We start from the raw sequence: 25,647 nt of genomic DNA on the forward strand, positions 1-25,647 counted from the left end.
AATGTTGTCACCTTGAAGTCATTGTGATTGGTTGTTATAGACACTTGTGTACATGTGTTTGTATAGTCTCTTTCTGCATATACATCTAAAGATGCTGCTGCTGTAAAGTCAAATGGGAACCCTGTTTAACCATTTGAGACCACTGCCGAGAGTGGGTGACTTCTCTGACACTACCTTATACGGTGTATGTTCGCTCCTCTGTTTCCTCATCCTTAGTAATTCTTATCTCTTTTTTCCTGAGATGTAGCCATCTCAGAGTGTATAATGCATGCTGAATAATTTTTCAAGTCCTAGCTAGCCTTGTATATCACCACAATGCAGAATGTCTAATCTTTAGTCTTTTTATTTTGCCTCATTGATTGGTTGTCTTGAAGTGCTGGATAGGAATTGAAGGTCTTGGATGTGTATAGCAAATACTCTGCAGTACTCTCCAGTATTTGGATAACTAGACAGTGTCTTGCCATGTGGTCCAGGCAGGCCTTGAATTTTCATCCTTGTGGCCCCCTTGAGTCATAGCAGGCCCTCCCACATTGTAGATACGTACGGTGCTTTTGATTCTTATTCAACTTACATACACTGGCTCTTACTTTGAGCTGTCTTTGAACTGTCTTGTGTTATCTTCTGGAACACACACACACACAAGTTCGATTTGTGAATAGCTGAAAACACCTTTGCTCTTTTCACTTCACTGTTTGGGCTGTCCTAGCTAAGAATCCATCTTACACAATAAGCGCAAAGTCTACTCCCAAAATCTTAAAATTTTAGTCTTCATTTTTGCTCCCAATCCATTGTGAGTAGATGTCTGTATAGGATGTGAGGTGAAAGGTCAATGTCATTAATTTTAAAGGTGTGAAGATCTAGTTATCCCAGCACCAATGGCAGGATGACTTGTTTCCTTGGCTACATTATCTCAGGATTCTCTTCTTATATATTTATAATGTTTCAGTATGTGCAGATATAGACCACCCTGATCTTGCTCTTTTCCAGGCATCATGTAATCTATTACTCTACCTGGACCTCTCTCGTGTCATTATACATCACGTAACAGATGGGATGTGCTCTGAGAAAAGCATCATTAGGCAGTTCTACCATATGCACACCACTGAAGGTACTTACAAAACCTGAGACGACTACAAAATCACTGTTGTATCCACTCTTTAGGACTATCATCACACGTGACATCTGTCACTGACTAAAACATCATATGGTATGCATCTTACTAAGCTACCTCCCAGTCCCAAATTCTATATATACATTCATTAAAATCTGTTGTATGCCAGCAAGTATCCTATGTGTTAACATACAAATCCACATGAAGTAATGCTAGCTCATGGGGGAGATATGAAATGTATTGCATTCTATGACAGAGGCAGGACAAAGTATCCTTTTGTGTTGAAAGAACAGAATGGCTATTCTGGTTGGCAGCCCTTAAAGGATTACCTACCTCTACCAGGAGGGCCACTGGACCAGAAAAAGTGGCTGAAATGCTAGACAAACAAGAGCTCTGAGTATTTCAAATGGCAAAACAATGAGCACAAATACACACCATTAAGAAAAGTTATTATCTAGAAACAAATGTGGTTCACAGAGCACCATGAAGGCGAGCAAGGCTGAGTGACAGTGGGCTCACCTACCAGGCTACATAATGCTACTCTAAGTGGACTCTAGACCTGAGTGGGGTGCCCATGTGTGCTTCAGGATCCGACATCGGGGAGAAAACAGAACTGATAAGCATTCCTGACAAACAAATCCTGTTGAAGCTGGATTTCTCTTGGTTTTAAATGTCATGTTTCTTTCTGTGCTGGCTAGTTTTATGACACATAAAATAGAGTTATCTGAAAGGAGGAAGCCTCAATTCAGGAAATGCTGCCTCCATAAGAACCGGTTGTGTTATTTTCTTAATTAGTAATCATGGGTGAGGGCCCAGCCCATGGTGGGTGGTGTTATTCTTGGGCTGGTGGTCCTGGGTTCTATAAGAAAGCAGGCTGAGCAAGCCATGAGGAGCAAGCCAGTAAGCAGTGGCCCTCTACGGCCTCTGCATCAGCTCCTGCCTCTGGGATTCAGCTCTGTTTGAGTTCCTGTCCTGACTTCCTTCAGTGGTCAACACTGATATGGAAGCCTAACTCAGCTAAACCCTTTCCTCCCCAATTTGTTTCTGGTTATGGTGTTTTATTACAGCAACAGAACCTTAACTAAGACACTTTCTTCCCACAACTTTATGACAACTATGTTTCTGGCTCCTTAGATCTCTTGGCTATGACAAGTTTCCCCAGACGTTTTTCCCTTGTCCCTTTGAAGTGTGGACTTTGCCCAGCCCTAGAAGGCACGTATGCATTCTACTGCCTAACTTCAATGTTTTTTATATTAACAACTTGTTTTTCTCAGACAGTTCATCGTGACATTTCGTTAATGATACAACCTGTCGCTGAAGGTTAATAAACTCTCAGGCCATCCTGTTCCCTAAAGCCTGCCTGGAACACAGTCTCAAGCTGAGGAATAGCTCAGTGTCAGAGATCCTGCCCTTGCTGGTTTAAACTCTTGGCCCTGCAAATTTCCCTACCAAACACGAATAGCCAGAAGCTGCACAGGCTGCTTGCTCCTCTTCCCTTTCAATGCTACATCACAATCACTCCACCATTTTTACTGTAGACCTCCAGATCTTCTAGAACTTTCTAGCAGGACTGTCAGCTAGGAGGACCAGCGATGCTTCAGTCAAGAGTTTACAGCTCCTGCTTTACCCTTTCTACCTTAATTTTAATGAAAGTTTTTCAGAATGATCAATACTGTAAGGGAGAGAATTCCTTTTTTTCCCCCTTAGAATTCACAATAAACGCTCTGCATGTAGTGTAACGACAGGAACAACACCAGCAAGAAAAGGTACACATTTAAGCATAGCTTCTCCCCATTAGAGTGTCCAACTTTAACTACTATTTCTTAATGGCCTTTAGCATAAAGCAAGGTGTTATTTTTGCTCTCACAATGGTGAACACCATACTGTGTTCAATGGAATGAAACACTTTCTCAAACTAAATGAGCGGGGACAGAAGAGAAACCCGACATTCCTTGTTCCTCTCTATTAACTGACATGTGACATGAATGTCGTCTGTGACCCCACATCCCATGGCCCTCGCCCCACCCTCTTTTTCCTCTAGTGATTCTTGCACAAAGACTTGTGTAAAACAAGCCATTTATTTACAACAGTTGGAAAATGGGCCAGCAATCTGGCAACTCGAAAACTGTTAAGTCGGCTCCCATGAAAATAAGAGCGGAAAAACAATGAATTACAGTGTTTGTAGTTGCCTTGCATGGTGAAGAAATGCCTCTGTTTTTCACATCAAAGGAAGAGAAATCTTTGTTAGTTCTTGCCTGGGCTTCAACAATTTTCCTAAGTAGGTGCCAATTTTTTTCTTTAAAAAAACAAAAACAAAAACAACTCACATCAACTCCCCCAAAAATATTAATAATGGAAAATTACAGATTTTTAAATATTTTTAATCTATAGGTAGAGGTGCCAAGAAAACATTTAAATGAGGGGGTTATATGAGGTAGGACCCAAAAAATAGTAACAGTGCTTCTCATCTCTGAGTAAAGGTGTAGCTATTTTCTCTCTCTACTCTTCTGAAGTTTTCTCCCCATGAGGAAATAATTCTAGTGTCAGTATAACTAAATTTACTCATAAAGGATTTTTGTTAAGCCTTGACATGTATTTTGCTCAAACAATAACAGTATACTAGTGAGTGGAGATGCCAGTCAAATGTCATACCTGTGAGATATAACCTGGAGGCACATGGATAGGAGGGATGGACCCATTGGGTGACATCATGGGAACTTCAGCAGGTCCTGAAAGACATAAGAGCAAAATATCAATAGATAAGACACACATTATTCAATGTAATTACTAGGACTTTTAACATGCCTAGTCTCTCTTCAGTAACTGACATGCCATGACTGCCTGAAACCATGGCTGCTGTAATTTCCTGGCTATACAACGCAAGGAAAAAACAAAACATATACAAAAGCAGAAACAACAAGGCTATAACCATCTCTATTAATATTTAACAACTCCCTAAGGCCACATATTCCATGAACCAAAACTATTCTTCTAAAGCCAGCCTGACAGAATGGAACCAAAGGTTTTTCCCCTTCTTGACCATAAAATGTGTGTTAGAATAGCTCAAATCTCTTCCTAACAAACCCCAATTCTACTTTTTATAAAGACTGTATTATTATTAATATATAAAGACAAATTTTGAAGTGAACGTTCTTCAGGTTCAAAAAGGCTTTGGATTTAGGGTTTTATGTGATTTTTATTTTCAATAATTCATTATAATTCATTAATAATTCATTATAACCTACCATTAATGTGAAAGGTAGAAAACTTTTAAAATGCCCCAAACCAGTTGGACATAGTTATACAGTCCTGTAATCCCAGCTAGCTGAACAGCTAAGGCTGGAAAACCACAAGTTCAAGGCCTGCCTGGGCATCTTTATAGAGCACTACTTCAAAATACAAAGTTGGGGTATTTTTGAAAGGCTTGACCATAGCTCAGTGGCGGAATACTTGTTTAATACACATAAGATCCTAGGTTTAATCTCCAATATCATAAATAAACAATAACAAAGTCTACCAGCTTCTTGGTTTGTCTCTCATTAAGCAGGGAGAAAAACAGATCATCTTCTAAAATTAGGCATCTTTACATGCAGAATTAATTTCTACTTTTCAAAGTAAAACATCAAACTAACGGGAGTTAATTCAATGAATGCTTCATGGCTGGAGTTGTCCACCCCCATCCCTTTTGAAGACAGGGTCTCATGTAGCCCAGGCTAGTCTAGAACTCTTACCATGGCCAGTTTCATGAATGCTTCATGGCTGGAGTTGTCCACCCCCATCCCTTTTGAAGACAGGGTCTCATGTAGCCCAGGCTAGTCTAGAACTCTTACCATGGCCAGTTTCATGCAATAGTGGGGATCCTATGAGGGCTTTGTGCATGCTATTTAGGCATTCTACCAATGAATGCTAGCTATATGACTAAGGCAAGCTAATGAATGACAAGGTTAACAGTTACCTAAGATGTAGTTTGGGTTAATATTTCATCACAAACTAATTGTGTCATACAACAAAAACAAGTTGACATCCTTCCAAGGATCCTACAATGCAACAATTTCCCTATGAGTAAAAGGACCTTAGAACTTACTTTCCCTGGCTAGCTCTCACGTGGAGTTAGCAACCCACCCCCAAATGTCAACCCCAAGAGATGGCTTTCACAGTGAGGTGAGCTTCCTGGCCCAGGCACTGTGTGGTTTCTGCTTTCTCCTGGTGGGTATTGTGCAGCCAGCAGTGAGAACTGCCCAGCTGGAACAAACCCAGGAGAAATGGTGGCGCCACTTTACATGGCAGAAGAAGACAGGTCCTGTCGCCTAGTCACTTCGTTTACAGGTAAGCATAGTGCAGCTTTCACATCACAGGGTTGTGACCGTGACAGCAGGGTGGAAAGGACTTGCGTGAACAGGTCTGCAAGTCTCCAGAGAAAGAGCAGAGAGTAGAAAGGGTGCAGGAGATCAAGGAAGGTTCCAGATGAGAGCTCACAGCAAGTTCAAGGATAATACATCACATCATTGAACTCTCTGAGCATCTCTACGCTCACAAACCCAGGGGTCTCATGTGTGTCTCTAACCTAATGTGAATGAGTGTGACATGCATCCTTGCTCAGTGGTGGTGCACAACAGGGCTTCACATTTTCAAGACTTTGAGTTCGATTTTTACTGTGCCCCCAAATCAATGAACCATTGCATGACACCCATTTATTTTTAAGTAGAAGTAAAGCAATATGCTAAGCGCTAAAGTTGTTGGATTCCAAGTTCATGTTCTGCATCACCCTCAGCATCTTTAGTACAGCTTCTAAAACATACAGGCACTTCCTTTATATCTTTATTTGAATTGATTTCCTTAAAAAGAACTACACTAGCTTTGAAATCCAAAAATCAACTCACTTGGCTTCACAGAACAATTTCTCCCTCCCCCCCTCCCCCGCAGCCCTGTCTCTAACCTCTGTGAGCCCTTGAACAAAAAACTCATTTAGCCTCTCTGAGCCTCACTTCTCAACAGCTGTAAGTGGAAATAAAAATGCCTACTTCACTAGGTCAGGTGTAAACACTAAGTTCACTAACATCTGCAAAAGTAGCGCATGAGTAATGCGCACATATCTCGTCGTTATTCATCAATGCTTTCGATAATTTAATACCTTTATATTTTATGTGTATAGATGTTTGGCCTGTGCATTATGTGTCTGTGTATTATGTGTACCCAAGGAGGCCAGAAAAGAATCCGATCTGCTAGGACTGATGCTACAGGTGGTTGTTAGCTGCCATGTAGATACTGGGACTTAAACCTAGATCTTCTGAAAAAGCAGCCAGTGCTCTTAACCAATAAGCCACCTCTCCAGCCCTAGTACCCTCCTTGACTGCTATTTGTTGTGTTTTCTTTTTTGTTATAATTACACTATAAGGAGTAAGTTTTAAAATATCATGTACCCTTCTACTGTATAAAGTCAAGAAGTGTATACAACCATATACTATTTACTTTCTGGGAAACTCTTCCCTAATACACAAAATGTCAAGTATTTCATAGTACAGGGGTCTGTGAAATATGGCTTTTTAATCACCAAAATGTATACCAAGCTAATAGTCCCTTAATCCCAAGTATGGCTCTAAAAACCGTTAAAGTCATTTGTATAAAGTGTTTCAGGGAGTGTAGGGAAAGCAGGTGATTTAGAGCTAGAAACACTTTCCTCCCTGATGGCAGGAGTTGCTCTTCCGGCCCTTATAGCAGGAGTTGCTAAATGACTTGCTTGTGCTTGATCTCTTTTTCCCAGCACCATCATCGAAGCCATTTCAGACACACTCTAACGGCTTCTGAAAGTCAACTGTGCTGTGGAACCTCAAAGTTGCTCCAGATCCACTGTCTGTGTGAGAAGCCACTGCCTTCCTTCCTGAGCTAGCCTCACAGTGAATGGGTTTGCCGTCTCTGCCTGACCTGTGGTTTCAAATACTCTTCTTGTAGTCATCCTTCCCTAAGAAGCTTCAGTTTCCCTTTTCCATCAGCTAAAAATTCAGCTGTCTCTGCTATTCAGTATATCCTCACCAAAGGATGGACAGCTTGTAGAACTGGAACCTGAATATTTATTGAGCCAAAACATTGAGTTTAAAACAAAAAGGATACTGTGGGGAGGGAGCTGTTCAAGTCACCAACATTGCCTAAATTCAGAGGGGAGAAATGTCTCTCAAACAAATAGATTTGCCCCTTTGCCTATACTGGAAAATCATTAACCTATGAGACCTGTCAAACACTTTGAAACAATCTTGTAAACAGTCCAAAGTCTTACTTAAATACACTGGTTATACACACGTGCGTCTCTGCAGACATATAGAGGTATACACATAAATTAAGACAGAAGCTTACATGATACAGTGAAGCTTTTGTTTGTAAGAACTGGAAAGTCTGGCTAGAGAGACAGAAACTATTATAGAGTCACATGAAAACTGCTACATGTACAGCTTGGAGAACTAGAAGGAGAATGTTTATTGAGCCAAGTAGCTACATTAAAAACAAAACTATGAGGCAAAATGAATAAATTTGGGCTTCTGTCTGAGATCATATATAATGATTAACTCAAAACTAGGCATAGACCTAAATATATTCATGGAATATTCATGGAAGAAAGTGGACCAGTCTTTATGACACTCTTACTTGGTAAGAGTCAGACATGGTATCATAAGTATCATAAAAAATATTGAACCTCATTGAAATGAAAACCTTTGTGTATCAAAGTTATTACTAAAAAAATAAAAACTGTGGGATGGACAACATGCATATCCCATCTGATAAGAGACTTCTATCCAGAACACAAAGAACACTTATACTTCAACAACAAACAAACAAACAAACAAAACCAAAGACCACCTAATTTAAAAGATGGGCAGAGGAATGGAATAGACAATTCTCAGAAGATCAGATCAAGAGAGTCACAGCAGCCCTGAAAACACGAGGGGGTCCCAATCAAACCACAGTGCAGTGACTCCCAAGGCCCAGCAGTTGTATGGCCAAGGTATTTGTAAATGTATTTTCAGTCTGAGGGTTATTTCTGAGGTCATGGGGCTGGAAGAAAGAAGGAAGCCAAACTTACAGTCATTTTGTATGCTAGGCACTGAGCATATCTCTTTGGTCTCAGCAAAATGAGGAAGGCACACTGCTTTCTCTAACCTATAATTTTTCTCCAAGATTAAAAGTTGACTTGAAGAATATAGCCCTATCCTTAGAGAAGCCTGGGTTTGGATCTGGCCTAGGCTACTATAGTTACCTGAAGAGAGGAGCACCTGCTAATTTCAGGGGTTACTCTGAGGCAGGCTCGCTGGGGCACAGATCCAGCATCTCCAACAGCACCACCAGAAACTGGCGATTCAGCAACTTTAACATTGCATAGAAGAGAGACAGGAGAACTGCACAGCCAGATTCCTGCAAAGTCACTGGGAGAGAGACCAAGGGAGCAAGGGTCTTGTTTCGCCCTTCGAGGGCTTTTCCCCCAATAGTTCTATCTTTTATCTTTTACCCTATTTTTAATGAAAAATATGTAAATTACAATTTAGATAATAAGAACTAGAAAAAGAAGCAGAAGTTGTTTTCCTTTCATTTACTACCAAGCCCCATATCCCTAATCCCCACTGTCTCTCTGTCTGTCTCTGTATCTCTGTATCTCTCTCCATCTCCCCCCACTCCCACTTCCTTGCTCTAGTTTCTAGGAAACTGAGAGTTGGGTATACCTAACTTCCTCAGTGGGCTGGCACAGCTGGATGTCAAAGGACCAGCCCTTGCTTTCTAGAAGTGAGTCTTCTGTACCAGAATTTCCACCTGGCCTGACCACTGCCCTTAAAAGCAAATGACCACAATAGCAGCCGAGGTACACTCCTGAAGTAAATTGCTACCAAGAACCAAAACTGAGCTGGGCAGAGATTTCAACCTCAGACCACTGGCATCTTCTCATTTCAAAAGACAAGGCTCAGAATCTGTTTGCAGTGTCAGCTTAAAATGTAAGTTTTCTTTCAAAGCACACCTTGAAGAACTGAGTTTGCAAAGCAAGATGAAAGGCAACAAAAGACCAGGGTTTAAAGCTGAAATCCCAACTTCCTTTAGTTTAAATAAACTCAAGACACCTACCTAAATAATCTTACTATCAAGTGGCCTTAGACTTCATGTTTTAGAACAATCTACACAGTTACTGTGTGAATACATAGTGCTATAATACATTGGTTAATATTTTATTGATTTCAATTCAATAAACATTTATTATGCAAGATGTGGAAAGAAATGAAAAGTCACCAGGGTTTCACAACCAATCCACAAAAGCAACCAACTACCACACAGAGCTCAGCAGTTTTCTTTGCAGAGGCAAAGGGCTTTGCGGCTACATGTAGCAATTACTCTTATGATACTTGAGAAGTATTTTAAACCTTCACACTGGAAGTGAACAGTAAAGGGATTGGTGAGCCATTTTCTGCATGCACACTGTGCTAACACCAGTTTGAAAGAACCGGATTTAAATTCAGAACTCTGGGTAGAAGGCTTTAAGACCTTTAAAGAGATCAGGTCCCAGGCAGGGGCCTGTAATTGAATCTTGAACTCCAGTTTTTAAACCTCTTGCTGCTGCTTTGTTGAACTCATCACATCTTTGTCACACCCAGTCAGACTGTGCCAGAAGGCAAGGGTCCATCGCATTAAAAAGAAGGAGGCTTCCATTCCTAAGCGTGGGGCGGGCTTTACAAATGAGCAGCCGTGCAAGCGGCCAGTTTGGGACCCTGCTTTTGACTTGAAGCCTGTGATAGACACTGTCCCAGCATGCACTTAGGCTTGCAGTCTTGATGATGTCTTACGCAGCACAGGTTCTTGGTGTGTCTAGGAGATAGAAATGACTAAAGAGTGAGATAGAAGACCCATGAAAAGGTGTGGGCTGATTTTTGGAGCAGGAGAGACACCAAGTTCATTCTCATTTCCAATCTGAAGCTCAAGTTGGTTTCTGAGATCTTGGGGCTCTGCCCTTCATGCTGTTTGAATGCAAGTTAGGAACAAGATTTACCTGTATGATTGAAAAACATCTGGCACCACCCTGTAGGTTGTAGTTGTTAACAACTACTCAATTCAGACTTCTTGGGTTGGGCTTCCTCACTATGGGGATGGCGTATGCCCACAGATGTACCTGTTTACATGTGAGCTGGGACCCTGTGAGCTTCAACCTAACGAATGACACAAACGCAACTCAGTACTACTGAGAAACAGGTCCCGATAGATACTTCACATCTACAATTGCTGTGAGTGATAACCACACCCGAGACATAAGCATAGAAAGGCCATAGTATTTCACAGCCCTTTGCATCAGTGCAGGAGTGTTCGTGCTTTACACGGGGGATGTGTGCACATGACTGTGTGGGCACACGCACATGAGGCCAGAGCCCGTCGTCAGGTGTACTCCCTAAGCACTCTCCACCTTCCATACTGACTCTGGTCTCTCACTTGACGGCTGTTTCAGCTAGTCTAGCTTGCCAGGGGAATTCTTTAACTCTACTGTCCCAATGCTGGAATTACAAGTGGGCTGCCATGCCTACCCTTCACTGACATGATAGGACCTGATCATCATGGTGCCATCTCCAAGCCCCGTTTTTAAAGCCAGTCCTTCCCAAGGTCTACTACCTGCTACCTGTTGGGATATCAGGTAGATAGATACTCCCAATACCTCATGCAGTGTAGAGGACCATTCACTATCCAATCAGAAGCAAACTCAAGGAGGTTTCTGGGAAAGGTAGGAAGAAACCAGTGCCCAGAATTCCTAGTAGAAACCTCAAGTGGTCTTACACAATGTAAAATTTTCCCAACATTGCATCTACTGAATAAAGGTATTTCAATTACATTTGAATCACATCTTGAGATGAAATGCAAGCAATGTTGTTAAAGAATACTATTCAAGTTTATAACACGTGTAATAAAGAATCAAAATGACAGACTGCTCAATATAGGGCAACTCAGGAGAACTATAATAAACCATCTTGACAGCAGAGTTCTCCACGGCTCTGGGTGATTGGGGCTTTTAATGGAGTAACCACCCATTTTCTTTCAGCAGCTTTCTCCACTGTCAGGGGCTTGTGGCTTACTTGCCTAGCATACAGAAAGTCGTGTGTTTTACTCCAGTACAGCATAAACAAGGCATGTTAGCCCATACCTTTAAATTCAGAACTCATGAGGTAGAGACAGGAAGCTTAGGAGTTCAAAGTTATCCCTTGACTACATGTAAGTTCCAGGCAAGCAAGTTTATATGAAACCTTGTATCAAAAGAGAGAGGGAAAGAGGAAGAGAAGAAAGGAGAGGAGGGGAGGGGAGGGGGCAAGGAAGAGAAAGAAGAGGATAAAGGATGTTCTTCCTCGCCAGACACTTGGGTCCATCACACGTGATTCCTCACAAAGTCCTCTTCTTTCGAGATGAGCAGAGATGTGAGGCAAAGCTGGGGCTCTTGGAAGCCTTAGGGGTGCGTATGAATTGTGCTACTTTGTCCATGGTCATGTTCTAGTTGGCAAGTGTGAAAATGATACTGAAATTATTAACCAGATAGCAACATAGGATTTCATTCATCATAAGCTGATTCACATTATTAATCTGTGACAAATGAAATAACTCTAAAGCCATCACCCATCAGAAAGCTGAAAGCAAACTGTTATAATGTATAGCTTTACCAAGATAGCGTTCCCTGGCAACCCTACTCTCATGTAGTTACAAACAAACCACACAGGCAGGTTCCCTTACAAGTGCTCCCAAGGGTATGTCTGCAGTCAACTTTATACCTAAACTTGTACCAATAGAGTGCTCTGACAGCATCCTAAGATATTGTATTGATAACATCTTACAGTTTACTAGCTTGGTTCAAGTTCAAAAGCACAGCAGATAGGCCCATCTGCAGACTAGTACTACTCAAAAAAAAAAAAAAATTACAGAAATAGCTAGAGTAAGGGTGAGAAATCAAATATTCCACAAAACAGAATCAAGATGTATCCTCTCCCTTCTACTGAGAAGCCCCCTTGCTTGCATGCAAACACCTATCACTAGTGGAAGGTGTCCTTCAAGGTCCCATGATTTTCTAAAGTGAACTTTAGTTTTACAAAGGTGTTTCCCTTACTAACAAAAATTCTCTCAGCTGCCCAATGGCCATGACCTGATGAGAATGGGCTAGGAGACAATAAGTTGTATGTAACCCCATTGCTGTCTTCACTAAGCCACACAGAGGAGGCCAGCAAGAAGGAGAGAGTTTCTACAGCCAGGCTGTGCTTACACAGCCAGGGCCAGCTGAGGACTAGATAAGGAACAACAAGTAGCATAGACTCATGTAGCTTAGACTACCATCTCTCAGCGCTTGAAGTAAGGGCCATACTTCCAAAACAGTTGGGAAGGTTGGGAAGGCTGGAAAGGCCTAGAAAGCTGAGCCAAGCTGACCAGCCACCTACTCAGTAACAGGACAGTTGAGGGGTTCTGTAGCTGTACTTAACGTACTTTCTCATCCCCCTACACTGTGCTCTAGAACCTCAGAAACGAGCAATTCTTCCCAAACAGCTAAAGCTTCACTTTCAAAAGTCAGCCCCACTAGCCAGGTATGGAGTCTCACACCTGCAATACCAGCCCTTGGGAGGTTGTGGCAGGAATGACATTGAGTTTTGCCTGGGAGAAATGGAACCCAATGTTTTCCATGCTGCCTTCTGGATGAAAACACTGATCTCACTCACCTCTATAATTACCGATTCTAGACAAGGGCTGTGGATGGATGATCACTAAAATCTTTCTTGCTGTCATGATTGGGTGCCAGCTATATCAGAATTTGAGGCCTTAAGAAAATGTTGACTACCAGACTTCTGGGTCTGCTTCTTTTTTCATAAATTAGCCATCTACCCTTCCACCCCACCACGAACAAATGATCCACTAGTTTTGATGTAGATATTCCTGTACCAATTCTGCAGGATAGGCAACAAGGGGCCACAAAGCAGTAAACTACATGTAGAGTGACAGCCTGCTGGGTACAGTACTTGCCTGATGACACGAGTCTGGAGTCCTTAGAGCCCACAGAAAAGCAGAAGGCAGCACCAAAAGCATCTGTGGCCCCAGAGCTCTTAAGGGAAATAAAAGCAGAGACAGGAGAATCTCCAGAGCTTTGAAGCTAGACAAACTGATTGAGGTGATGGCAAAAAGACCTTGTCTCCAAACAAGGTGGAAAAGTGAGGCTGTCACCTGAGAGTTGTTCTTGGGCTTCCACACATACCCCTTAGCATACACACCCACTCACAGACACACATCACATATATAACAATATACACACAAAAAAAAACAACAAGCCACATACATCCTAAGAAAAAATGAGCACACTCAAAGATCCTTTAAGTATAGTTTATTTGTAGTTATTTTAAGCTCAATAAGCTGAGTCTTAACTTCAGTGTAATATTTTTAAAGGGAGAGAAAAAACAATAAGATATTAGCATAGTACCATAAATCTTATCCTGATAATGGGTATTTAATTGAATATACTTCAATTAGCAGAGATGAATATAATTTGTCTAAAAATAGTTCTCCATCTTCCTCTTAATAAATCAATTACTGTACTTCCATAGCAACACAATGAACACAGGACTTTATATAAGATAGAATAATAAGCACTATATTAAGCAGCGGTTTATGTGATTATTGCATTTCTTTCTATCATTACCAGTGCCCTCTGATAGCTTAATACAAAATACTATGTGTCTTAGTACAAGACAGACAAGTGATGATACATTTCAGAAAGCTATTTGTACATGTATGAGCATGTGTGTGTCTGTGGGATGTATAAATATATTCTGTATACAAGCATGTGCGTGCATGCAGAGGCCAGTAAATCAATTCAAAGTATCTTTCTTGATAGCTTTCTACCTGGTTTTCTGGCAAAGGGTATCATGAACCTGATGCTCTCCAACTGGCTAGTCCAGCCAGCCAATGAGGTCCACCTGTAGCCAATCTACAAACATTTGTCGCCACACTTGACTGTTATTGCATTCTGGGGATATGAACAGTCTTTCATGTTTGCGTGGCAGCGACATTACTTGGCCTTGCATGTCCTGGATCAGTTAATAAGATTGTAAATATTTCTGTTGCTGCTGATAGCCAAGAACACAGCATCAGAATTCTCTTGGGGAACATGGTCATCCAGACAATTCCCATTTAAAGGTGTGAACTGTTGAACAGATTCTCTAATCAACAGTCAGAATATTTCAGGTAAAGTCAAGTTCATTTCCTCAAAATGCAGCAAATTCCTTTGTTTAATGACCCAAATTAGAAAGAGTGCTCCTTTTTAACAAGCAGCAATCTGAAACTCTTTCTAACAGGCACGCAAACTACAGTTACTTCAATTACATAAAGCAAGCCTTCAGGTACCTCGGCTGTTGGATCCTACCAGCAACAAGCAACAAACTACTTAGGATATTGTTCTTCCCTCCATCTATGATGTGGCTGGAACTGCAGGCATCCCCATGGGCATTTCTAATAGTCTGCATCATTTTTGAAATTGGATTCTAAAAATATCACATGCTGTCAATCCCTGTATGTTCAATATATGGGAAATCATTATCTCCCTGGCATCTCATACTTAACAGAAACAAACCCACCAGCATTGTTGCCACACAATGATCAACTGATCACTGAGAATAAAATACACATACTCTGTTCCCATATCCTGTCATGGGTTTCGCTTGAGTTAGCTTTAATATAAAGTGTTCTGAAACTAAGCTTTTTTTTTTTTTAACTAATGGAAAGATTTAGAATTTATGAAAACCAGGCACTGTACTCCTAAACAAGCTACCAGTCTCATTACTCTTGAAATTGAAAGCTGAATCTTTGAATAGCTTTTTCATAATCCTGAGAGTACACACAACTGCTTCTCTTACCACAGTTACTCGGCAAAAGAGGTTGATAGCTCTGGACAGATTAGGTACCAATAATGCTAGGAAACAGACTTCCCCCAAGAGCTGCGATAGGCCTGACGAGCACCAGAATGTTGAAGAGAGCTAGTTACACTATCCAATAGCCATATGACCACGAAGTAGTAAAAAAAAATTCAAAAAATGTTTTCTCTCTCTCTCTCTCTCTCTCTCACTCTCTCTCTCTTTCACAGACACACACACACATACACACACACACGAACAAAGACAAGACCCTAGGCATAAATTCTATTCTCATTCCATGTGTATGATTTACATATCATACATTACTATTCATACATGTATGTATATATATCCTGATTTTACTCAGATACTTTAAAATGATTAATGTATTTGAGATTCAAAATCAAACTGCCAATTAGTTCTGAGAAAAATGGCCAGCTTTACCTATCAGACTATAACACAATTCAATTAATTTATAACAAAAGACAAGAAATGAGTTAAGCACTAAACTTATTTCCATAATAAAAACAGATTGTTTCTCCTACTGAATACATTATTTAAAGTTATTTTAGCTTCATTAAATGTTGGATTTTCAGTATCCATCAATACACACTTCTATACATCTCTGATGTAATACATACTCCAAAAATTAAGAGACGATGAACAAGGTCCTGGGAGAGTAAAGCCCAGTCTTTTGACTGGCCAGGCCCCCGCTGCACAGCTACAGCAGAGGTGACAAGACCACACCCCTACAGATTTAACCTCAAACTCCACCAATTATAAATTGTGTGGTCCTGGGCAAGTTACTAAACCTCTCTCTATGCCTCAGTCTTCCACTGAAATGAAGAACTTGATATAAGTTGAACATACCTAATCCAAAGTGTTCTGAAATCTAAAATGCTCCAAACTTAAACATTTGTGTGCCAGTGTACACAGACATTTGACACTCAGATAGTCCAAAAACACTTCTGGTTCTGAGCAAAAAAATATGCCACATGTAGTATCAATCTCACAAGACTGGTTCTGGTTAAGAGAAAGAGTTGGCATGCATCAAACGCTCACAAGAGGGCCTCGTAGATGTTCAACTTGCTGGACCAGCTAGCTGGTTGTCATCATCATGGCACTAGAGGCAGAGCTGACCTTACTCTCCTAGTCTTGTGTAATCCAGACACAAGCCATTAAGGTTTTGGAACTGCTCATTTCCAGGCACAGGTAGTACTAGATAAGGAGTAAGACACAGACAAGCAAAGCAGTAAACACTGCATCTACTGAGTGAGCCAAGAACTCCTTTATAGCAGCTGGGCTCATCAGCAGTGAGGACTCACTGACGAAGACCAGGCAGTGTGTTTTATTGCTGAATGAGAATCTCCCCTTCCACTCATAAAACCATTTGTATCGGGCAGTCAACTACAGAAAGCCCTCTGTGTTTTCTCCACAATACCAAGCAAGGCTTGCCCAGCATATAACAAGTACTTAGTAGCCTATTTAGATCAAAGTAAGTAAGCATCTTGTTGCATGCTTCCAGAGATAGTCTATAAATGGAATGGTTGCCCCTCCGCACACAGCAAAGATTTCTCAAACTTTAAAGCCCAGAACAATCGCTAACCATCAGGGGAGGCTACATTTTCCCAGAAACCAAGATCTCAGTTTATATAAACAAATACTAGACTTTACCAGAACATACAATTACCATAGACTTCAGTACAGAATGTAACAACAGAAATTTTATCTTCACTGTCCTATATACTGTACGTTTGGAACTCTAAAATGAAAGGGCAAGTTTACAAAGCAAGAGGAAGTCCTTTACATCAGCTAACCTTCACAGCTTCAGAATTATTCAGGTGTGATTAAAACCTGTCACCTACTTGGTAGGACAGCATGAGTGTATTCCATGCTGTGGCGGGGTACCACTGTACTTTAGGGTATCCTTGATAATAGTGAGCAGAAATGTACCATCCCTTGGAAGGTCCCTGCAGGGAGTTTTATCTCTGCTTTAGAGAAATGGGGAGAATTCTCACAATTCTATTTGCCAAAAGAGCCTGTTTATTTACAAAAGCTGGTTACAGAGGGCTAGAAGAAAGGCCTTTCAATAGAGCTGTCTCTTCCTGTCTTCCTTTCTCTCTGCTCCTCTCTTGCTCCCCTTGAGAAGTGCTTCTGTGGCATGTTTGATTTGTAAGGGCCTGATGAGACCCTGGATGCTACAGTGAATGTTGAGGACTGAAAGAAATATTTCTCTCTCCTTCTTTGAGTCAGAAAATCTGAACACAAGAGGATCCATTCAAGGCATGATGGAGTGCCTCACAGAGGCGGCAATATGTTCCCAGTTGGCAAACAGAGAGCTGTTTGGACAGTGAGTACAGCCGTGCACTCAGCAAACATCAGCTTTCTGAAGACTTCGCAGGAGAAAGCGGGAGATGACATGGGCCCCTTTTCAGACCCCAGCTCCAACTTGGGACAATCTCTCTAAACAAAGTGCCTTTGTTCCCAAAGGCACATTGCAGTGGGTCCCAACTGCTTTCTTAGAAACTATGTACATCTATTCACAACTGCATTCGAGCCAAAACATCATTTGTAAAGACCTGAAAGGACAAGGAAGTGATGGGAGACACCCCGATTTCCATCTGTATGTAAATAGATAAGGAATGACTGGGTAGCTCTGTGCCCGTCAGCTGTGATGCCAGCTAAGATGCAGCTACAGAAGAAGAGAGCCCGCTAGCCCGCCTGCAGCTTCTCCAGGCCTGTCCTGCCCTTGTCAGCTGCTTTAAGAGCAGGGGCATTGCTTGTACTGCATCTGAAGAACGTCAACAGACATCCCACAAGAAAATCAGAGGGAAACATGAGCAAGAGAAGCCATACACTTCCAGTCAGGTTATTTCCTCTATGGATGTAATTCCTTTCTCTCTATAGGTTTCAGAAGAAAATGCTTAGAGCGTTTCACTGAACGATCAGTTTTGAAAGGTAGCAACACTGAGTAAGACTCCTCTTAAGCCAAATTTTTACCAAATTCTTCGTGACATAAGTAAACATGCTTGCCTTGGCTCGCTTCCCTCTCTGGGCATAACTTGCTACCATGACCCATGTATGCAGTGACAGAAGGCTGTCACAATGACATTTTTATTAGCATAAATGCAAGAACTAAACTTTGGACAAACTAGGGACCTAGCTCACTGGTTGAGCATTTGCTGCGTACTCTCAGTCTCTGGGTTCAGTCATCAGCACTGAAAACAAGCAAACAAACAAGAGTTTAAAAAGTTTTCATTTTGAAAATATGGGCAATGTCAGAGGAGACTGAGGGTAGAGAGAAAGCCGCATCTTACAGGATGAGTGCCCACAGGCTTCCGTGGTTTCTCAGTATTCATAAATGCTGATTCTCCATCAGCACAATGTGTGAAGGGCTAATGTCAGAACCTAGACAACTCTCCACAAATATATTTGAAAGGGAACGTTCTGATGTAGGAAAACTACTGCCATTCAGCGGCCTGGTTTTGCTCACAAGCAAAATAGTTTCCATATTTTAAAAGAGCTAAAAAGGAAAAATAAGAATATGCATCAGAGACTGTATGTCTACAAAACAGGCTATTTTCCTACCGTTCCCAGAATGAGTTTGGCAATCCCTGTGCTTAGCCACTATAGAAGTGTTAAATAATAATCCCTGGTTCTTCTTGAGACAAACAAAGAACACATTTTCAATTACTGTCTGGAAGGGTCAGAGGTCAGAGACCTGGTGAGGACGAAATGAGAGGGTAAGTACAGGACAGCCCAGCCAGGAATCCACTCACCCAACAAGAGCTTAGTAAGACAACCCTAAGATTTTACGATAAGAAAAACTCTTCATCCTTTGGAAAGACAGCAAATAAACCGTACAACTTGCAGGCTGCCTAATTTCTAATGCTCATAGTAATAAGTATTTGCCTTTCTAGGATGGGGTGAGTTGGTCGGACTGAGGCAACACTGATGCAGAGCATGCTTACTAGGAGTGGGGAGTGACCTTTAGTGCATCGTCTGGAGCTCACTAGTTCTCTTGTAGAGTATGGCAGAAGACACACAGACAAACAGGGAGCCATCGAAGTTGGCTGCTCTGTAGGGCATGCTTTTCCCGCTTGTCAGCACACATGCATCCTGATACAGACCAGTCTGCATGGGGAAAGTTAAAGAGTCCTTCTGCTTTCAATGAATAAAGGTTAGAGGTTTATGAAGGGACTGCTCCACACAAATTTATATCGAAGCATCAGTAAAGAGGAGCCGGGAGGAGGAGAAAGGAGCAATTCTGACTGCATGACAGGCAGTCCAACTGGGAACAGTTGCCTCAGAAAAGTCCAAGAGAATCACTAATGTGGATAGCCAAAATTTATTTACTTTTAACGTGAACTTATTTTCCTTTCTCTCTGTGTATGTGTGTAGGTTTGAACATCCATGCTTGTGGAGGCAGACATGGAAGTGCACATGTAGAAGACAGCAGACAGCCTTGGGTATCTGACTTTACCTTCCAGATCACCTGAGATGGGACCCTTGCTGGTTTTCTGCAGAGTACAACACACTACCTGATCTGTTATATTCTGGGGATTCCCCTGTCTCTGCCTCCAATCTCCCTTTAGCAACCCTGAGAAGCAGCTTTTATGTGGACCCTGGGATTTCAAACTCTGGCCCTTAGTATCGCAGTCAAGTACTTTTGAGTGTGAGTGTGTGTGTGTGTGTGTGTGTGTGTGTGTGTGTGTGTGTGTGTAAAACAGAGGCAGGCAGGCAGGGAGGGAGAGAGGGAGGGAGGGATAGAAAGAGGGAAGAAATGAAGGAAGGCAAGAAGGCAGGAAGGAAGAAGCAAAGAAGAAAAAGGGAAGGTAGGATGGATGGATGGATGGATGGATGGATGGATGGACGGACGGACGGACGGACGGACGGCACTCCAGGAGCATGGAGAACAGCCAAGATGAGATAGGAATGCTCAATCTTGTGCTTCCCCATGGAGCCTTCCTAGAGAGGTGCTTTGCTAGGACACAGGATTGGGGTTAGGCTTCCAATACAGGGTACCAACAGCTCTTCCCTGTGGCAGCTATCTGGGACTGGCAGAATCAAGGGGCTCTAAAAACATGGCCAGAGTAAACAGTCACTCAGGGACGTGGGCAAAAGTGTAAAATTTCTGAATTTCTGTTCATATAAACCCACTAAGAAGCTGGCTTAGCTAACAAGTACTGTTCCAACTCTTGACTCCCTGCCCACATGTGCACAGTGTGGACACTATGCTGGGAACCTCGCCACAGTGATAACCCTTTGACAAAGCTAGGAGTGTGCTTAGGGAGAGAGTGTGTCAGCTGCTCCCCTCCGGCACCCACTTCTACAAGCTTTACTTTCCTAGTTGTAAATTACTATTATTAGGATGAGGAAGGTTGCAGGTGAGGAAGGCATGGGAACATCAGAAGACAACTTTCAGGCATCTGTTCTCTTTTTCTACCCTGAATTCCAAGAATCTAACTAAGCTCATCTGGGCTGACACAGGTGCTTAGACCCACGGAGCCAAAGGCTGGTCTTAGTTTTACTTTCCAAACTAAGCCACAGACCAAGGGAACACGCATCATGGCAGTCAGTTATCAGCACTCTGATTCCCGTAACTGAAACGAAGGCAATGTTCTCCATAGTGAGACCAGTGCGATGACGTAACCTGGCACAGCCCTCCAGACCCCAGACACACGCTTCGCCTTCTTCCTGGTCCTTCTCTCCACCTGGAGAATTCTAACATGGGTACTGTGGAGTGGAGTGGGATAAGTAGACATGATCAGAGGATGCTAGCGGAGTGGCAAGTGCAGAAGAGCTGGACGCAGGAGCACAGCATCCATGGCCGTAGCTCAGTGAGGTGCTAATAATCTACATGGGGGAAAGAGGTCTGTACATAGGAAACTGGGACATGACAACCAAGGGGAAAAGCAGAGGATGCACTAAGAGGGTGCTCACAGGCACAAGGGGCTGCACATCTCCCCTTATGGTGAGGGATATGGTGGGGGATTTAAAAAGAGGAAAAGGATTAGAATGGATTCTATATTGTGCTAGAGTTAGAAGCATAGTGTAATGAAGCTTCCAATTTACATAGTGCAATGCAGAAGCAAGCATGAGATGTAAGGAGACACGGGTGTGTTTGCTTCAGGCACAATCCCATGAAGCCCAGGTTGCCCTTGAAGTTGCTACACAGCCATGGATGATCTAGAACTTCTAATCCTCCTGCCTCTACCTGACAAGTGCTGGGATTACAGGACTGTGCCAAACCACAAACCGTTGGTCTAAAATGAGAAAACATATATCTGTGGACACATAGGGACATTCATATTCAACTGGTTAACCAGCACCAAATGATAGTCCTGACAGCATACATACAAGTAACATCATATGGACTCAACAGGCTTCCTTTGGGAATGTGTAAGTATATATGGATGGATGGATGTGTATGAGTATGTGTATGTGTATATATGTATGTATATCTGATGAAAAAGACGTCATGAATCTGAAGGAGAACAGGAAGAAGTTTATGGAACAGTTTCAGAGAGGAAAAGGAAGTGAAAAAATATTAAAAAGTAAACTCTATACAATACACACATACACACACACACACACAGCCTCACACACATAGATACAGATACACAAAGACAGACAAAGATACACACAGAACAGCTGATTTTTAAAAAGTATTCAACTTTTAAAAGTATTCAACTCTACCCACTGTCTTAGCGAGGTCCAACCCAAATAAGTATCCAGTACCCCACACAGCAGATAGTAGCTCCCAATTTCTATTCTCTACTAAAAGTGACGCCAGGCCTCCTTAGAGAGTGGCTAACTCCAGGATAGAACTGGAGGGAGTGGGGAGAGGATAAACCTGAAATACTTCACAAAGATCTGACATCGGAACAGAAACCAGGAAGCCATCCACTTGTCACTTCACGTTCACACAGCCAGAAAATGGAGGCTGCAGCGAGGTCCCCTGACAGCTCACACCTGCCCGCCCAGTTCTGAAAGCACAATGGTGACTTGAGGACAGACAAATAGAAATGCAATATGAGGAACTGAAAATAAGTAGAGAGAGGTGGCCCAGCAGGCAAAGGTGCCTTCAAGCCTGACTTACACCCTGAGTCTGACCCCCAGGACCTCCACAATGGAAGGAAGACTGACTCCAGCATGCTGACCTCTGACCTCCACCTGCCACACATCCCCAACAAAAGAAATAGACGTAGGAATTCTTTTTTAAAGAACAGTTTCTCAAAATATAAGTCCATGAGCACAGCCACTTCAATACATGTATGGGCATTGAGAAGAAACCTGTAGAGAGCTACATTGCCACGAGAAAGTGTCTACAGCAATCTCGGACCCTTCAATATGGTTACGAGGCCCCAGAAACCTACAATAACAGCAGGTTCCTTCCTCAGAAACCTCCTGCCTGATCTAGGAAAAGCCAGGCCCCTTCACAACAGACTTCTTACTCTAAAATCAAGTTTGGCGTAAACACAAGAGCATTTCTTTCCCTGTAAAGCAATGGACTGCCTCATACAGACTAATACCAACTGAGAAAAAATGATTTGAGTTTCTTCCTCACCTTCTCCATCTAAGCGTTCCTCTGTGCACCCCAGATGTGCTCCCAAGAACCACTAACAAAAACAGTCTCTGGGGGCAAGGAACGTACTCCTTAGCACACAAGTTGTTGGAACTTATTTCTAGCAAGAATAGCTTTGCATCTTATAGCACAACATTTTTCTATCACTGTGAGTCAGAATTTGACTTAAAATAACTTGAACTTTGCTTCATGTCAGTTTTCACAAACTAAGGTTGGTTTCTCTTCCTGATGAAAATTTATTTGTGGCCTGGGAAAAAATTCTGTGAGTCTCTTCATAGCTCTGATTAACAAGCACCCAGCTAAGGAGTCTAAAGAAACCATTACTTCCCCAAGGCAACCTGATAGCATAAGAGGTTTCTTAGCAACAGGGTAGTCACAGGAACCATTCACCATGGTGTAAGAATTAGCTTACCCGCTCCGAGTTGAAGCAGAGCAATATTTTAAACTCATTAAATCTATGGGCTCAAGGTAACCCCCAAACTGGCAATGTCCCAAGTTTATGTTGTTTTCTAACTCTTTGGGGCTAGACTATAAGTATCTATAAACAGTTCTAATTCCCCCAAATGTTCTTGTTACCTTTCTCTTAACATGAAGCCAGGCTTATGGTCAAAATTATAATCTTTCCAACAGAGTCTCTCCCTACACAGTTACCAGTACCACAGATAATTCCGATGAGTGAACTTTACAGAAGCTGTGAGGCAGCATTCGGATACAACAAAACTACACTCCTAAGAGTGTGTACCAAGGATTCTAAATTCCTTTTCACAAGCCAACTGAAAAAACAAACAAACAACAACAAAACCAAACCAAAGTTGCAATGGTTCCAAATGCATCCCAAACACCAGAGAAACAAAGGAATAGCGACTGTTATGAGAGCAAATCTGTATATCCATTTGCTTACATGTTACAGAAGACTACTCAATGTCCTTCATAGAAAAAAACACAAATCACAATTATACACATAACATACAATCAAATAAAAATAAAAATTTTGATTTATAAAAAAATAATAAAAAAGACACAAATCCAGAATTTATATGCTCAACAGTATCCAAAATAAACACCACACATTGTGTGAGCTGAAAAACATCTATTTTGAATTTCAATCAAAAATTCCATGAGCTATGGACCTAGATGTAGCTCCAGGGCAGAGTGCTTGCCATGCCACCACCACTACAAAGAGAAACCAAGGAATCGGGTCAATATCCTGGGATCTGTAATTCATAAAAGCAGTTTTCCACAAATGTTACTGTTTCATGTGGGGAGCTTCTGAGCCTCATCCTATACTTCGAATTAATATTCCTAAGGATGGACAGGACTGAAGACTCACTATGACCATGGGCATCTTACATACCACCACCCCACCCATGCCATCCTACCTTGAAGGGTAAGCTTCTGAGACAGGAAACACACACTACATTTCTCAAGTAGCTTCTAGAGCACCTACCTGGAAACCCTGCACCTTCAACATACGTGGCTGGTTAAATAAATATATCTGTCAGTACTAAGGTACAAATGTGTAACTCTTTGCGTGGCTGTAAAATTTTGTCTGCTCACCTGTAACCCTTCTTGAACCTAAAATACGTCCATTTTTTCCACTCACTGTTTGGTGCACACTTTTGTTTTTTTCAAAAGATGACAGGGTTTTTGAAGAACCGTTGGTTTTCCTTTTGTGATGACTTGCTGCTGTTTGCTTATGAGGGCATGTTTTTAGAACTCAAAAGCATCTTCCTTCCCAACACAGAGTACGAGCACAGGAGAAGCAAAGATCCCACCATGCAAGGCGGATAAATCAGGCTTGCCAAGTCCAAGTCACTGGCCGTCCTTGGCCAGGACAGGCAGCAGAGGTAATAAACACAGCACCTGAGGTTGTAATGGGGCCTGTGGAGCAGGAAATGACCCTAAGCAGAAGATTTCAAGTCAAGACATCCTTCCACATAGGTGGCTCTGCTAAGAATCATGCAACAAATCATGTGCAGTACACAGGTAGAACTTACAGAGTCTCTTATACTTGAGGCCAGCAAACCAAACATCTTTGGAAACTTCTACGAGTGTCCAAGCAGTTAAATGGCAGAAACGACACAGAGAAAGAAAGGCCTAACATTGAACACAGTAACGTAACCCCAAGTGTGGATCAGGAGACAGTAGCTGAGGAAGGCAGAAATAAGAAGAGCACAGGCAATCCCAGGCAGACACTTGCATAGCTAGTCATCTGCAAATGAACAGCATTATCTGTGATACCAAAACCCCAGATAATGTCGAGTTTGGGTTTTGAAGATTCTGTTCTTCATGGTCTGGATGGTCTGCATTGGATACGAAACAGAGTCCCAGCACTCTGTAATGCAGTCCTTTTTACTAAAGTCAGCCCTAGAGCTTCCAGGCTCTTCCTGGGAGAATCTTCAAAACAGACCAGAAACTGTCTCACCTTGCCACTGGCGTTATAAAAGTCAACCTAAGTTAGGAGCTTGTTCACCCTGATTTGGGTTAACAGGGCTAGCTTTCCACTACCCCACCTCATCCTCCATGTAAACTTACAACTGAATTTTTTACTCCTTCAAAGTATGAACAAGAGAGGTAAGCAGGAAGAGATCTGGTGACATCCATGTCCCCTGGGCCACTCTGGCTTCATTCCAGGACAGAGCAGGTACTAACCCACATAGCACCCACCCCCCCTGTAGGACACGAGCCCGCGCAGCATCCTCCACTTACTCTAACCTGCCTCAGTGTGCTGCTGGGAAGTTGGCACAGCTGAGCACACCTCATCTTTCCAGTAGAACAGACTACACAGGGGATAGGAAGGTTCGATGCCATAATGAAACCCACCAGTTATATGCTAATTAAAAATAAAAACAATAACCAAAGTTTCAAGCTCGATCCTTAGCTTGGATGGCTTACCTAACTCATGAGAAGCACGGCTCTCCTGCTGACGTAAAGTGGACAAGGATGAGGATGGGAATGACTAATGAAAACAAAGTAAGACCTCACCCTGATAGAACAAATGTTTTAAAATAAGCAGTGATATAAGCCAAACTAAAGTTCTCTCTGTGTGTGTGACTCTCCTGCCT

At 42.1% G+C, this 25,647-nt stretch overlaps 1 protein-coding gene across 5 annotated transcripts in view; it reads right to left on the reverse strand.

Moving 5' to 3' along the window:
* The window catches only part of Fndc3b (fibronectin type III domain containing 3B), a 291,713-nt gene that overhangs the window by 135,757 nt on the left and 130,309 nt on the right, over positions 1-25,647 (reverse strand). For all 5 annotated transcript variants that reach the window (XM_028763225.1, XM_028763232.1, XM_028763211.1 and 2 more), the window contains exon 4: positions 3,764-3,840. In XM_028763225.1, coding sequence (XP_028619058.1) covers positions 3,764-3,840 — 77 coding nt within the window. The remainder of the gene's footprint in view (positions 1-3,763; positions 3,841-25,647) is intronic.

This window comes from Grammomys surdaster, unplaced genomic scaffold (genome assembly GCF_004785775.1).
Source record: "Grammomys surdaster isolate TR1022 unplaced genomic scaffold, NIH_TR_1.0 62, whole genome shotgun sequence".
Taxonomy (NCBI): Eukaryota; Metazoa; Chordata; class Mammalia; order Rodentia; family Muridae; genus Grammomys; species Grammomys surdaster.